Here is a 16,728-nt window from a genome sequence, read left to right as displayed (position 1 = left end):
CAACGGCGCCATTTTGACGATTGGATTTTTGACGGTTTAGAATTTCACTAATGAAATCTCGTTGTAAAGTATAGTTTCTAAACCAAGCAATAATCCTTTCATACAAAAATTTGTTTGTCACAAGTACAAACCCCTAAAATCTATAAACCGAAGTATTTAAACCTCGGGTCGTTCTCCCTAGGATTTACAATAAAGTGTTTTGTTATTGGTTGTGAGTTATATTTGGGGTTTTAGAGGAGAAACATGAATAGTAAATGGTAAGAAAACTTTATTAACAAAATGGTCTTGGCAAGATTTGGTTGTCAAGGGTCTTCATCATTATCACTAGCCACAAGTATGGTAGTTGCAAGGATTAATCCCACTTAGTCATCCTTAAATCAATTAACAAAGGAAAGTCAAATGAGTTATATCAATCCTAGTCCATAAGTCCTAGCTTTTCACTAATTGGATTAATGAAGGCTAGAGTTAATGGCTATCAACTAGCAATCAATTGGACACTAGTGACTCAAGAAATCCTAAGTTACCTTCTCAAGCCAAGAACATAAAATTCTACTCTAACATCCTTTCAAGCATTTCATCAAACACTTGGAGGGTAATGAAAGAAAGCATTTTTATTTGTAAGAATAAAAGGAATCAACAACTAACAATTACAAAGAATTAACAAAGCAACAATCAAGGAAATCACAATTATCATGAATTACCTCAAATTGCATTATTGAAAGGAAAAATAAAAGAACAACAATCTATCCAAAACAAGATGAAGAATTACAATTATCAAAGCACAAAACTAGAAAGAGAGAGATGAGAGGATTGAGAATTGACAAAGGAAAATTGGATCAAAGCATGAATTAAATCTAGATCTAAGAAGAAAGATTAACCTAAACCTAATCCTAATCCTAATTCTAGAGAGAAGTGAGAGCTTCTCTCTCTAGAAAACTAAACTAAAACTAAAACTAGTGTGTGTGTGTGTAATTATGAGTTCTTGTGAATGAATGAATGTCAATCCCCTTCAATCCTTGGCTTTTATGTGCATTTTGGCGCCAAAGTTGGTTGCTGAAAACCTCTCCAAAATCGCCAGGCACGTGCTACATAAATGAAGTCATGTGCCATCATCGGCGCGTGCGCGCATGGTACGCGTGCGCGTCCTTGGCCCGTTTCGCAATGTGCGCGCGAGCGCCTTGTGCGCGTGCGCGTGCATGGCCTGGATCAGATCTTTGGCTTTTTGTGCTTCTCTCCACTTGCATGCTTCCTTCCTTGCTTCCCTTGATCCATGTCTAGCCTATTTCAACCTGAGATTACTAACAAACACATCAAGGCATCTTATGGAATCAAAGAGAAATTAAAATTTATCAAGATAAGGCTTAAAAAGCATGTTTTTACACTTAAGCACAATTATGGGAGAGATGACAAAACCATGCTAATTCATAGGCTAAATGTGACAAAAGGTTATCAAAATACTCTAAATTCAATACAAGAATAACCCTCAAATTGGGGTTTGTCAGCGGAATGCCAATGGACCCCAACATTTGAGACAATTAGCTCAATCGGAAATTGGATGGTCGAATGTATAAAGAAGTTGAGAACAGGAGGGGGAGAGGACCAGGAGAAGAGGATTAGCAAGCTAAGATTTCTCATGTGGGAAATATGGAAAACGAGAAACAATAAGCTGTTTCAACAGAAGGATGTAAATCCTTAATGGACAATCTGCAAGGCTACAACACTAGAGGCAACCTACTGGAAACTAGCAGAAAAATAGCACATACAGAAAACAGAAGGCAATAGGAGTAAAACTAACATGGTGAAATGGATACCTCCCCCTGAAAACTGGTTGAAGGCGAACATTGACGCAACATTCAGGAAGGATACTGGAACTGGTGCAATTGCTGTGGTTATCAGAGATCACAAAGGAAGGATTATATTAGGTTTTTCAGGAAAGATTCAAGCCAAATCAAGTACTGTGGTAAAAGCTCAGGCAGTAAGACAAGCATTAATCATAGTGAACAATTTACAAATGGGTAGAACCTTAATAGAAACTGACAACCTAAAGCTAGCTCAAGCTATTAAATCTAAAACAGCTTTAGGAGAGGCTTTGGCCATAATCCAATATATTCAAATTTTAATGGCAAATTTACCTGAAAAGGGAATAATTTGGATCCCCGGAAATAGAAATCGTCTAGCCCATGCAGTGGCAAAAGCAGCAGAAGCAGAAACACTACGTGCAAGCTGGAGCAGTAAACCATCTACAGAACAGAGCATTATTAGAACAGAGCTTCAAATGTAAATCAACAATTACACAAGAATTATAGGAAAATTAAGATTAGGCAAACAGGTAAGCTCGAACCAAGTAAAGAGACAGGAATGTCAGGATTTCATCCAGATCGTTAATGATATGAGACAGAAGATCTGCATGCAACCTAAGGCGATGCCGTGTTTGAGATCATGCTGCGGGAACGTGAGGTAGAGGAGGGCTAGAGTGGTTCCAGTGTGGCAAACTATGGAAGTCACCAAGTTCAATTTTTGACCAAGGGAGGGCATCAATTCGGATTGTCTGGCTGAGGCTCCGGAAGGCATATGGAGTGGGGTCTACTCAACACTTCGAACCGCTGACGGGAAAAGGCTATTATGGATCTTGGCAAGAGGAGGAAGGAGGGCGCTGTTGGTGATGCCCCGGTTCCTGCTACGAAGACAGCTTGGTGCGACGGCGGCCCAGTCACGACAAATGCTCAGCATCCCCACTCCGGTGGCGTCAGTAACCATGCATGCTTCAGATCCTTTCGCCGGTGAACCGAGGAAGGAGTCACGACGAATCACGGGCTGAAGAGAGCCTCTCACTCTCGCGGCAAGGGAGGGGATATAGGGATGGATAATGGGTCGGTTTGGGGGTTTGGATCTCTGTTCTGGACCTGGGCCGGACTGTTGGCCCGGGTCTCTTCCAAAAAAAAAGAACCTTTTGGAGGGTTTGCGGTGGAAGAACCAAAAATGGTATATGAGGGGCTAAAATTAAATGTAAAATAAATTAAAATATAATATAATAAAAAATTCACAAATTATACTTTATAATATGTATTTCAAATCAATAATTATATTATATAGAAGGTACATTTAGTAATATAGTTTAAGATTTTAATATTTGTAGACTTTTTTAATAATATTTTATACAATTAAATAATTATTTATCATATTTGAATTAAATTTTAAAATATATTTTTTAAATATATACAATTATTGAGTTTGAGAAAAATAATAATAATAATTTGATGATGACTAACATTACAATCTTAAATTGAAAGCCAAAAAATACATGTGATGTGTGTGTTTATTATGCAGGCCAAGTTTAATGAGCTAGAAATCATTAAGGCCCAAGAAAAATTACAAACATTTTACTCCCAGATAGCCCAATTGCAACAACACTTATGCTCTTCTTTAGCCCGTAAACCAAATGTTCAACTCTCCAACCGAACAATTACTTTTCTCTTCTGGCCATAACCCACATGATTAATCCCTGAGTTAAGGAAGAAAGAGAAATTTCACAAGCAAAAAAGGACTGTTTAAATTAAGGTTCCATCAAAGTGAAAAAGATAATCACCAAATCCAATCAATAAAAAGAAAAGAAGAAGAAAAGTCAAAAGTTGAAGCTAAGAAGCAAAATCAAATCTGATTTGATTCAAAGACAAATCAGAGAAGACAAGTTTCCATCTTTGTGCTTCCATACTAACTTGTTAAAGTTGTCTTTCTCCTGTATACACCATTCGGGTAAGATGAAGAAAATAGAGATTATGTATCACTGCTACAAATCAAAGGTAAAAAATAAAATTTGGAGCCAAAGAATGGATGGATGGCTCAGATCCTTAAAGACAAAAGAAAAAGAAAGAAAGAGAAGCAGATAGGTAAAGATGTATGCCAACTCTAATCACTGCTACTATCCCATCTCTTTCCTGTGTTACTACTCTGATATTTTGGAAAAGAAGAAAAAGTTAAAGGTATGCAACCAAGTTCAAATTTTGGAAGCTTTACTCTTCTTTAGAAAAGGTAAACGACCAGAAATTGAAGCAAGGAGAGTGGACACACTATTTGAGTTCTCATAGCTTTCGAGCTTAATCTTCTTCTCCTCATGATCTTACATTAAATTTTCTGTTCTTCAGTTTTATTTTTCTCTGTTTCTTATCAATGAAAATAGGCATTACTTGAGGTATTAGAAAAAACCATTGAGAGAAAAGGCATAAGAGAGAAATCTTGGAGAAAAAGCCAGAAAATTATTTTAATCTCTGATGTGGAGAATTACGACGGTTCGGAAATTTAGCAAAACAATTTCTTCATTGGTAGCATAGTCCAAACTGACAAGTAACCCTCCCAATCAAAGTTTAAAATTTCTAATTCAAATTAACCGAGAGTAATCAAACCTCGTGTCGTTTTTTTCTAGGAACTAATGCCTAAGAGCGCACAAAATTGGTTGTGAGAATCAAGAGGGTTTTCAATAATGAAAGCAAACAATTAAGAGATAAAAGAACGCAATTGCAGTTAATAAACTAATAAAGGAACAAAAGAACTATGTATGTAATATGGACAAGTAAGACTCAAAATTGATGAAAAAGAGCTCACTGGCATTAAAACGCCAGTAAAGAGGCACTTTGGGCATTAAACACCAGTAAAGATATTATTCTTGGCGTTAAATGCCAGAAATGGCAGCATTCTGGGCATTCAAAAAAACGTCCAGTAAAGAAAGATTCCTGGCGTTTAACGCCAGCCAGGGTATCTGGCTGGGCATTAAACACCCAGAGAGGTAGTAAGTGGGCGTTAAACGCCAGAATGGATAGCATTCTGAGCGTTTAACGCCAAGATGACACAAGGGAAGTAATTTTGTTTCCAATTCGAATTTTTTCAATTTTTCATGTTTTAATTCATAACTTTTTGCATCAAACGTATTTTAAATGTTCATCTTTCAATTTTTTTATGTTTTTGAAAATTTTTAAAACTAATTTTTCAAAAATCTTTTTCTTAATTTTATTTCATATTTTCTAAATCCTTGCTAACAATTAATGCTTTGATTCAAAAATTTCAAGTTTGTTACTTTCTTGTTAAGAAAGGTTCAATCTTAAATTCTAGAATCATATCTTTAAGTTTCTTGTTAGTCAAGTCATCAATTTTAATTTTAAAAATCAAATCTTTTTAATTTCTTTTTCAAAATAAACTTCAATAATATCTTTTTAAAATTTTAATTTCAAAATCTTTTTCTAACTTCTTATCTTTTCAAAATTTATTTTCAAATCTTTTTCAACTAACTACTTGACTTGTTTGTTTAATTTTAAAAATTTTACTATTTCTTATCTTTTTCAAAACCACCTAACTATTTTTCCACTTCTAATTTTTGAAAATCACTAACCATTTTTTCAAAAATCTTTTTAGTTAACTAATTGTTTTAGTTTTTAATTTTCTTCTATTTCTTTTTCAAATCTTCGAAACTAACTAAATTAATTAAATAAAAACAAAAATATTTTTCTTTTACCTCTTTTAATATTCGAATACTCCCTCTCTCATCCCTTTCTATTTAAGTGCTAACACTTCACTTCTACTCAGAATTCGAACCCCTCTCTCTCTCTCTCTCTGTGTTTGAATTCTTCATCTCCTATCTCTTCTCATTCTTCTATTCTTCTATTCTTATACTCACATAAAGAAATCTCCATACTGTGACATAGAGGATTCTACTACTCCCTTTGTTCTCTTCTTTTTCATATGAGTAGGAACAAGGATAAGGACATTCTTGTTGAAGCTGATCCTGAATCTGAAAGGACTCTGAGGAGGAAGCTAAGAGAAGCTAAAGCACAACACTCCGGAGAGGACCTTATAGAAATTTTAAAAAAAGAAGCATACATGGCAGCCGAACACAACAACAATGCTAGAGATGCAAGGAAGATGCTGGGTGACTATACTGCACCAACTTCCAACTTCTATGGAAGAAGCATCTCAATTCCTGCCATTGGAGCAAACAACTTTGAGCACAAGCCTCAATTAGTTTCTCTAATGCAGCAGAATTGCAAGTTTCATGGACTTCCATCGGAAGATCCTCATTAGTTCTTAGCTGAATTCTTGCAGATTTGTGATACTGTTAAGACCAATGGGGTTGATCCTGAGGTCTACAGACTTATGCTTTTCCCCTTTATTGTAAAAGATAGAGCTAGGATATGGTTAGACTCACAACCCAGAGAAAACCTGAACTCTTAGGACAAGTTGGTCAATGCTTTCTTGACCAATTTCTTTCCACCTCAGAAGATGAGCAAGCTTAGAGTGGAAGTCCAAACCTTTAGACAGAAGGAAGGTGAATCTCTCTATGATACTTGGGAAAGATGATAAACCATTATTTTATGATTCATATTGTGTTTAATTGAGTGGTTTTTATCAAGTCTTTACCCACTTATTCATATGATTAGCATATATTTACAATTCCTTCCCAAATTATTCTATGATTGAAAACTTGCTTCCTAAAGATCTTTTAATTGTATATTTTTATTCTCCTTTATACCATTCGATGCCGTGATCTGTGTGTTAAGTGTTTCTGGCTTCATAGGGCAGGAATGGCTTAGAGAATGGAGAGGAAGCTTGCAAAAAGGGAAGGAGCATAAGAAATAAGGAGACAACCAGCGAACAGCGACGCGCACGCATGGCTGACGCGTGCGCGCGATTTGGACAAAATCACAGCGACGTGTACGCGTGCTAGATGCATACGCGTGGATTGGAGTTCTCGCAAACGACGCGAGCGCGTGCCTGATGCGCACGCATGGAGAGGAAAATCGCTGAATGACGTGTATGCGTGACCGACGCGTACGCGTGACATGCGCGATCTGCAGAAATTACAGAATACGCTGAAGATGATTTTGGGCCGCGTTTTGACCCAGATCTCGTCCCAGAAACACAGATTAAAGTCAAGGAATATATAGAGACTCATCATATCAGATCATAATTCACTTTTCATAATTGAGATGTAGTTTTTAGGGAGAGAGGTTTTCTCCTCTCTCTTAGGATTTAGGATTAGGATTCCTCTTAAAGGATTTAGGATTTATTTATTCTTCTCAATTTTCAGGTTCAATGTTCCTTTTATTTATTTTCTCAATTTAACTTATGAACTTTTCCATGTTGGATGTGATTTCTTTTATTAATAATTGAGGTATTTTAGATATATGATTTTCATTTAGTTTCTTATATTCTTGGCTTTAGTTGATTAATTGGTGACTCTTGAGTTATCAAACTCATCGTGATTGATAATTATTGTCTTTGCTGATTGATTTAAATTCCTATAACTCTAGTCTTTCCTCAGGAGTTGACTAGGACTTTAGGTGTTAAATTGATTTGTCCACTTGACTTACCTTAATAGTTAGAGGTTGACTTAGTGGGAGCAAAAATATAGTTCTCATCACCATTGATAAGGATAACTAGGATAGGTAGTGCACGAAATTGCAATCACACTTTTGCAATTCCGCACAACTAACCAGCAAGTGCACTGGGTCGTCCAAGTAATACCTTACGTGAGTAAGGGTCAATCCCACGGAGATTGTTGGCTTGAAGCAAGCTATGGTTATCTTGTAACTCTCAGCAGGATATCAATAATTCTCAGGTTTAATTGTGAAAAGTTAAAGAACATGAAATAAATACTTGTGTTTTGCAGTAATGGAGAACAGGTTGAGGTTTTGGAGATGCTCTATCTTCTGAATCTCTGCTTTCCTACTGTCTTCTTCTTCATGCACGCAAGGCTCCTTCCATGGCAAGCCGTATGTAGGGTTTCACCGTTGCCAATGGCTACCTCCCATCTTCTCAGTTAAAATGTTCAACGCGCTCTGTCACAGCACGGCTAATCATCTGTCGGTTCTCAATCAGGTTGGAATAGAATCCAGTGATTCTTTTGCGTCTATCACTAACGCCCAGCCCTCAGGAGTTTGAAGCTTGTCACAGTCATTCAATCCTTGAATCCTACTCAGAATACCACATACAAGGTTTAGACCTTCCAGATTCTCTTGAATGCCGCCATCAATTCTAGCTTATACCACGAAGATTCCGATTAAGGGATCCAAGAGATATTCACTCAATCTAAGGTAGAACGGAGGTGGTTGTCAGGCACACGTTCATAGGTGAGAATGATGATGAGTGTCACGGATCATCAATTCATCAAGTTGAGGAACAAGTGATATCTTAGAATAGAAGCAAGCGTGATTGAATGAAAAACAGTAGTAATTGAATTTAATCCATCAAGACACAGCAGAGCTCCTCACCCCCAACCATGGGGTTTAGAGACTCATGCCGTAGAAGATACAATAAGAAATGTGTAATGTGTCATGAGGTAGAGATACAATGTCAAAAGGTCCTATTAATAGTGAACTAGTAACCTAGGGTATACAGAAATGAGTAAATGACGTAAAAATCCACTTCCGGGGTCCACTTGGTGTGTTCTTGGGCTGAGCATTGAAGCTTTCATGTGTAGAGACTTTTTCTGGAGTTAAACGCCAGCTTTTATGCCAGTTTGGGCGTTTAACTCCAATTTTTGTCCCAGTTCCGGCGTTAAACGCCGGGAATTCTGAAGCTGATTTGCAACGCCGGTTTGGGCCATCAAATCTCGGGCAAAGTATGGACTATTATACATTGCTGGAAAGCCCAAGATGTCTAATTTCAAACGCAATTAAGAGTGCGCCAATTGGGATTCTGTAGCTCTAGAAAATCCACTTCGAGTGCAGGGAGGTCAGAATCCAACAGCATCTGCAGTCCTTTTCAGCCTCTGAATCAGATTTTTGCTCAGGTCCCTCAATTTCAGCCAGAAAATACCTGAAATCACAGAAAAACACACAAACTCATAGTAAAGCCCAGAAAAGTGAATTTTAACTAAAAACTAATGAAAATGTAATAAAAACTAACTAAAATATACTAAAAACATACTAAAAACAATGCCAAAAAGCGTATAAATTATCCGCTCATCACAACACCAAACTTAAATTGTTGCTTGTCCCCAAGCAACTGAAAATCAAAATAGAATAAAAAGAATAGAATATACTATAGACTCCAAAATATCAAAGAAACTTAGCTCCAATTAGATGAACGGGACTAGTAGCTTTTTGCTTCTGAACAGTTTTGGCATCTCACTTTATCCTTTGAAGTTTAGAATGATTGGCATCTATAGGAACTCAGAACTCAGATAGTGTTATTGATTCTCCTAGTTAAATATGATGATTCTTGAACATAGCTACTTTATGAGTCTTTGCTGTGGCCCAAAGCACTCTGTCTTCCAGTATTACCACCGGATACATACATGTCACAGACACATGACTGGGTGAACCTTTTCAGATTGTGACTCAGCTTTGCTAGAGTCCCCAATCAGAGGTGTCCAGGGTTCTTAAGCACACTCTTTTTGCCTTGGATCACCTTAAACTTGTTTTTTTTTGGACTGCTTTTTCTTGCTTCAAGAATCAATTTGATGATTTTTCAGATCCTCAATAACATTTCTCCTTTTCCATCATTCTTTCAAGAGCCAACAAGTTTAACATTCTTTAATTAACAAATTCAAAAGACATATGCACTGTTCAAGCATTCATTCAGAAAACAAAAATTATTATCACCACATCAAACTAATTCAACTAGTTTCATAGATGAATTCGAAATCCTGTACTTCTTGTTCTTTTGTGATTAAAGCATTTTTCATTTAAGAGAGGTGATGGATTCATAGGAGATTTATAGCTTTAAGGCATGAATCTTAAATTTTATTAATCATGAATTAAGAACAAGACTCAAAAATAGATATAAGATAAGACTAATAGTAATAGAAAACAAAATTTTAAATGACTCTAAAATAGACTCCTAATGATAGAGATTATCACAGAGTTAGGACTCAACAACCTTGATCTTGAGAAGTGAATGCTCCCTCAACTTGTGGGGTATTTGACCCTTCAAGGGAGAGCTTCTGGCGCTTCAGCTCCTATAGCTCACGCCCCTGCTTCTCTTATTCCTTCAGCAATTTGCAGAGCATTCAGTTTTGATTCTACTGTTCTTCCTTAATTTATTCCATAGCTTCTTGCAGCTTGGCAACAGATGCTTCTAGACGAGTCCAGTAGTCAATTTCAGGAAGTTCAGGGAGGAACTCCTACGCCCTCCTTTTGATAGAGTTATCTTGCATTTGTCCTTCCATTGACCTCTTGGTGATTGGGTGCTCAATTGGGATGAATTCATCTACTTCCTTCTCACCCCAGCATCTTTACATAGCAAAGAGATTAAGCTCGGGTAAGCCAGTTTGGTTTCAGTGGAGTTCTTGTTTGCAATTGTGTAAATCTCACAAGCAATTAGATGATGAATCTCCACTTCTTTTCCCAGCATAATGCAATGAATCATCACTGCTCTCTTGATAGTAACCTCAGAACGGTTACTAGTGGGCAAGATGGAACGCCCTATGAAATCCAACCAGCCTCTTGCAACTGGTTTGAGATCTCCCCTCTTGAGTTGGTTTGGGACACCTTTTGAATTGGTCATCCACTTGGTTCCATGTCATCATATACCCATTTTTCAAACTAATTTCACTTGTTTCACTAGTATTTATGCACTTTCTTGCATCCTAAGTAAGTAATTTGGAATGAAAATGCATGACTTCTTTAAATCAAACAACCACCATTTAATTGATGCTAAATCATGAGGTTTGAGCTAAAATTAATTGATTTTTGATGATTTATAAACCTTGTGAATTTAGTGATACTTTGATTGGTTGTTTTAATTTCTTGTAGGTGAAGAAAGGAAGAAAAGAAAAAAAACATGGCTTAAGAAGTGTGGCCATGGAAGGAGAAGTGTGGTGCAACATAGAAGGAGGAAGCAAACACTACTCTCCACAAGAGCACACTGCTCTTCAAGAGAGCAGCATAATAAACCAAGCCTCCAAAATATCACTGTCCTGTCCACAATAAGAGCGGAGCACAGTTCTATGCCAAAGACCAAAGGATGCAAAAATTCTGCCCTGCCCTCCTCAAGAGCAATATCGGGCTTCATCCAAGAAAAATTCAAAGGAAATTGCTCTCCTAGTGTTACCCATGGGTTTCGAACCCAAGAACAAGGAGGAAAGGAGTAGCGCTCAAGTACAAGGAAAACAAGAAAATTTGGCTTGTTTTCAATCTCCAAGAATCGAACACAGCACCATGAGGAAGCAAGGAACTAGGCGCTACTTTGGTGCCAAGAAAACCAAGGAAAAAGGGGCAGTGTGTGCTTTCACCAGGTTTCGAACCTGGGACGCTGCCCACAAGGAGAGCAGAGCAGCATTTCTTGGCACGGGTAGCACACAAGCACGCACGGCCAGGAGCATCACGCGCAGCTTGGACGCACGGAAGGCAAGTATGCACGCACACTGCCCTACTCTCCGCAAGGGCAGGGCAGCATCTTGAATGCCCATCACATGCAGCACGAGCACGCAATGAGGCCGCATGTACCATTTCCCTGCTCTGCTCTCCACAAGAGCAGAGCAGCCTCCTAGAAGCTAAATTCTTCATGGGCTAAAAATTGGATTAAAAATCCAATTTAATTCATTTCTTCACCAAATCTAAAGCCCATCCAAATTCCAAAATCCAAGAATAGAAAGTGTATAAATAGGAGATAGTTTGATGTAATTAGGACCTTTCTTTTGATTTTTGAATTCTTACATTTGGAGACTTCATTTTCTTTGAGAGCTTTGAACTGAGATCTGAGAGAATTGGGAAGGAGAATTGATCTCTCTTCTTCCTTGTTCTTGCTTGAGCATTTTTTACTTTTCTTGTTTGAGTCTTGGGTGTGAAGAATTGAGGAATTTCTGTCTCAATCTCCATTTAAGATCTCTTGGATTTTTCCTACTTTATAATTGAGCTAAATTTCTTTTCCTCACTGCTGCAATATTTATTTCTTGTTAATTGCTTTGTGAACTTGGATCTGGGAAGGCAATTGAGGTCTAGACTTTGCTATTTAGTCTCTGGAGTCCTGAGATCCACTTTTCCTTTTGGTTCTTCTGATGAACCACTGCTGCAATTTGAATTTCCATTTGCTGTTTGAGATCTAGTCAATTTCAATTCATCTCTTGTTTAATTAATTGTTGCAATTTAATTTCCCTTGCTTAAATTCTGTATTCCCATTCCTCAAATCCCTTTTTCTATTCAAGCAATTTATATTTCTTGCACTTTAAGTTACTGCAATTTACATTTCTTGCATTTTAAGTTTCAGTCATTTAATTTCTTGTTCTTTAAGATTCAGCACCTTTACTTTCAGTTCTCTTTAATCTCTGCAATTTATCCCTCTCCCTTTACATTTTCTGCTATTTACTTACTGTTGGAAACAAAATCACTCAACCAATACTTGATTCGCTTGACTAAATCAACCACTGAACTAAAATTGCTCAACCCTCCAATCCCTATGGGATCGACCTCACTCCTGTGAGTTTTATTACTTGATGCGACCCGGTACACTTGCCGGTGAGTTTTATGTTGGATCGTTTTCCACACATCAGAATATGTCCTCTAGAACTTGATCCAACCCCTTATCTACTCTCACCATTCTCCTATTAAAGGATTCAGGATCATCTTGTAGTTGAGGCAATTTGAAGACCTCTCTTATTTTGTCCAGATGGTAGTAAATAATTCTCCCTCTGACCATGGTTCTATAGGTATGAAACACGGTTCCAGTCATTCTCTGCTTATCTGTCAGCCACAGATTTGAGTAGAATTCCTGAACCATGTTTCTTCCAACCTTTGTCTCAGGGTTGGTTAGAACTTCCCATCCTCTGTTTCGAATTTGCTCTTGGATCTCCAGATATTCATCTTCTTTCAGATCAAATTTAACTTCCAGGATCACTGACCTTAGACCCATTATTTTGTGGTAATGGTCTGCATGTTCTTTGGTTAAGAACCTCTCTTGACTCCAAAGGTCCTTTGGAGTGTTCTCTTTCTTGCCTCTTGAATTGGTTTGTTTTCCCTTGGGAGCCATGATCTTGATGAGCCTTAGCTTAGTGATCACGGAAAAACACACCAAACTTAGAGGTTTGCTTGTCCTCAAGCAAAAAAAGAAAGTAAAGAGGAGGAAGAGGAGGAGAGCAGATTCGAATGGTGGGGAAAAGGGGATGGCCAAACGTATATTTATAAGGGAGGGGGAGAGATTTCGAAAATTTTGAAAGAGATTTGAGAAGATATAGAAAGAATTTGAGAGATGTTTGAGTTTTGAAGAAGATTTGGAAAGGATTTGAAAGAGATTTGAAGAATGATTTTAATTTTTGAAAATTTGAAGGTGAATGATGAAAGTTTGAAATGTGTTTATGTAGAAAATTATGGATCAAAATAGGAAAGTTTGAGAAAATTTGAAGTGGAAAGCAAAATCTCTGTCCCTCACCTATTTGGTGTTAAACGCCCAGAATGGTATCCATTCTGGCATTTAACGCCCAGAATGGTATCCATTCTGGCGTTTAACGCCCAAATGTTGGCCAATTTTGGCGTTTAACGTACCTGGCTGGCGTTAAACGCCAGAAATCCCTTCTTCATTGGGCATTTTGCTAAACGCCCAGGATGCTGCACACCTGGCGTTAAACGCCCAAAATGGTGCCCATTCTGGCGTTTAACGCCCAAAATGGTACCTTTACTGGCGTTTAACGCCCAGAGCACCCCTTACTGGCGTTTTTTCGCCAGCAAGCTCCTTTTCTCTGTTTTTTGCACTGAATCATTTTGTAACTCTGTGAATTCCTTCAATTTTGATAATCACCCTTTAAGAATATGTATCAAACTTTTATTAAATAAAATAGATAACCTGCTAATGACTGGGTTGCCTCCCAGCAAGCGCTTCTTTATTGTCTTTAGCTGGACCTTTACTGAGATTTATTCAAGCCTCAGTTTTGAGCATTCTTGCTCAAAATTGCTTTCAAGATAATGCTTGATCCTCTGTCCATTGACAATGAACTTTTTGTCAGAATCAATATCCTGAAGCTCAACATATCCATATGGTGACACTCCTGTAATCACATACGGACCCCTTCACCAGGATTTAAGTTTTCCTGGGAACAGTCTGAGCCTAGAGTTGAAGAGCAAAACTTTTTGTCCTGGCTCAAAGACTCTGGATGACAACTTCTTGTCATGCCACTTCTTTGCCTTTTCCTTATAAATCTTTGCATTTTCAAAGGCACTGAGTCTAAATTCATCTAGCTCATTTAGCTGGAGTAATCTTTTTTCACCAGCTAACTTAGCATCCAGGTTTAGGAATCTGGTCGCCCAGTAGGCCTTATGTTCCAGTTCCACGGGCAGATGACAGGCCTTGCTATACACAAATTGGTATGGAAAGGTTCCTATAGGAGTCTTGAATGCTGTTCTGTATGCCCACAGAGCATCATCCAAGCTCCTTGCCCAATCTTTTCTATGGGCCATTACAGTCCATTTTAGGATTCTTTTTAGCTCTCTGTTAGAGACTTCAGCTTGCCCATTTGTTTGTGGATGATACAGAGTTGCTACTTTGTGGCTAATTCCATATCGGACTATAGCAGAGTATAGCTGTTTATTGTAGAAATGAGTGCCCCCATTACTGATGAGTACTCTGGGAACACCAAACCTACTGAAGATGTGTTTCTGGAGGAATTTCAGCACGGTCTTGGTATCATTATTGGGTGTGGCAATTGCTTCTACCCATTTAGATACATAGTCTACTGCCACCAGAATATAAGTGTTTGAGTATGATGGTGGGAAGGGACCCATGAAGTCAATTCCCCATACATCAAACAATTCAATCTCTAAGATCCCTTGTTAAGGCATGGCGTAACCATGAGGCAAGTTACCAGCTCTTTGGCAACTATCACATTTACACACAAACTCTCGGGCATCCCTATAGAGAGTAGGCCAGTAGAATCCACATTGGAGGACCTTAGTGGCTGTTTGCTCACCTCCAAAATGTCCCCCATACTGTGATCCATGGCAATGCCACTGGATTCTTTGTGCTTCTTCTCTAGGTACATGATGAGCGGATATTTTGTACGCTTTTTGGGGCTAATTTCATGTAGATTTTAGCATGTTTCATTTAGTTTTTAGTAAAATAATATTAGTTTTTAGGCAAAAATCATATTTCTGGACTTTACTATGAGTTTGTGTGTTTTTCTGTGATTTCAGGTATTTTCTGGCTGAAATTGAGGGAGCTGAGCAAAAATCTGACTTAGGCTGAAAAAGGACTGCTGATGCTGTTGGATCCTGACCTCCCTGCACTCGAAATGAATTTTCTGGAGCTACAGGAGTCCAATTGGCGCGCTCTCAACGGCGTTGGAAAGTAGACATCCAGGGCTTTCCAGCAATATATAATAGTCCATACTTTGCGCAAGGATAGACGACGTAACTTGGCGTTAAACGCCAAGTTCATGCTGCTATCTGGAGTTAAACGCCAGAAAAACGTCATGATCCGGAGTTGAACGCCCAAAACACGTCATAACCTGGAGTTTAACGCCAAGAAAGGCCTTTACACGTGGAAAGCTTTAGTCTCAGCCCCAGCACACACCAAGTGGGCCCCAGAAGTGGATTTCTGCACCAATTATCTTAGTTTATTCATTTTCTGTAAACCTAGGTCACTAGCTTACTATTTAAACAACTTTTACAGACATTTCTTGTACCTCATGACATTTTCAGATCTGAATTACATACTTTGTGACGGCATGAGTCTCTAAACTCCATTGTTGGGGGTGAGGAGCTCTGCAGCGTCTCGATGATTTAATACAATTCCTTTGTTTTCCATTCAAACACGCTTGTTCTTATCTAAGATGTTTATTCGCGCTTAACTGTGAAGAAGGTGATGATCTGTGACACTCATCACCTTCCTCAATCCATGAACGTGTGCCTGACAACCACCTCCGTTCTACATCAGACTGAATGAATATCTCTTAGATTCCCCAACAGAATCTTCGTGGTATAAGCCGGATTGATGGCGGCATTCATGAGAATCCGGAAAGTCTAAACCTTGTCTGTGGTATTCCGAGTAGGATTCCGGGATTGAATGACTGTGACGTGCTTCAAACTCCTGAGGGCTGGGCGTTAGTGACAGACGCAAAAGAATCAATGGATTCTATTCCAACCTGATTGAGAACCGACAGATGATTAGCCGTGCTGTGACAGAGAATAGGAACGTTTTCACTGAGAGGATGGGAAGTAGCCACTGACAACGGTGACACCCTACATAGAGCTTGCCATGGAAGGAACCTGCGTGTGAGAAGAGGATTTCAAGGAAGAGTTGAAGTCAGAGGACAGAGCATCTCCAAAACTCCAACATATTCTCCAGTACTGCAAAGCAAAGTAACATTGTTCCCTCTTTTGTTTTTATAATCAAATCTAGTAATTTCACTTTTAATCCAAATAATCCTATTGACATCCTGACTAAGATTAATAAAATAAATATTAATTGCTTCAAACCAATAATCTCTGTGGATTCGACCCTTACTCACGTAAGGTATTACTTGGACGACCCAGTACACTTGCTGGTTAGTTGAACGGAATTGTGAAAAGAAAGTAATCAGTTAGTTAAATTGGTTCTCTTTGGCGCATGCCAAGGAGCCTTTAATCAAGGATCACAATTTCGTCCACCAAGTTTTTGGCGCCGTTGCCGGGGATTATTGAGTTTGGACAATTGAAGGCTTATTTTATTTCTTAGATTAGGAATAATTTATTTTTATTTTTATTCTTATTTTTATTGTTAGAGAGTCATTAAATCTTGATAGGATAGTTTCTTTTCAAAAATTTCTTTTCA

The 16,728-nt window shown here is 38.1% G+C and overlaps 1 protein-coding gene across 1 annotated transcript; it reads left to right on the top strand.

The window, feature by feature from the left end:
* Positions 1-1,795: 1,795 nt before the first annotated feature.
* LOC140176968 (uncharacterized) lies at positions 1,796-2,281 on the top strand. The gene has a single exon (XM_072208747.1). It carries the CDS (start codon positions 1,796-1,798, stop codon positions 2,279-2,281), a length of 486 nt encoding a protein of 161 aa, XP_072064848.1.
* Positions 2,282-16,728: the final 14,447 nt, after the last annotated feature.

Source organism: Arachis hypogaea, chromosome 2, assembly GCF_003086295.3.
Source record: "Arachis hypogaea cultivar Tifrunner chromosome 2, arahy.Tifrunner.gnm2.J5K5, whole genome shotgun sequence".
Taxonomy (NCBI): Eukaryota; Viridiplantae; Streptophyta; class Magnoliopsida; order Fabales; family Fabaceae; genus Arachis; species Arachis hypogaea.
The sequence above is the reverse complement of the archived record's forward strand: the minus strand, read 5'-3'. Positions and strand labels throughout refer to the sequence as shown.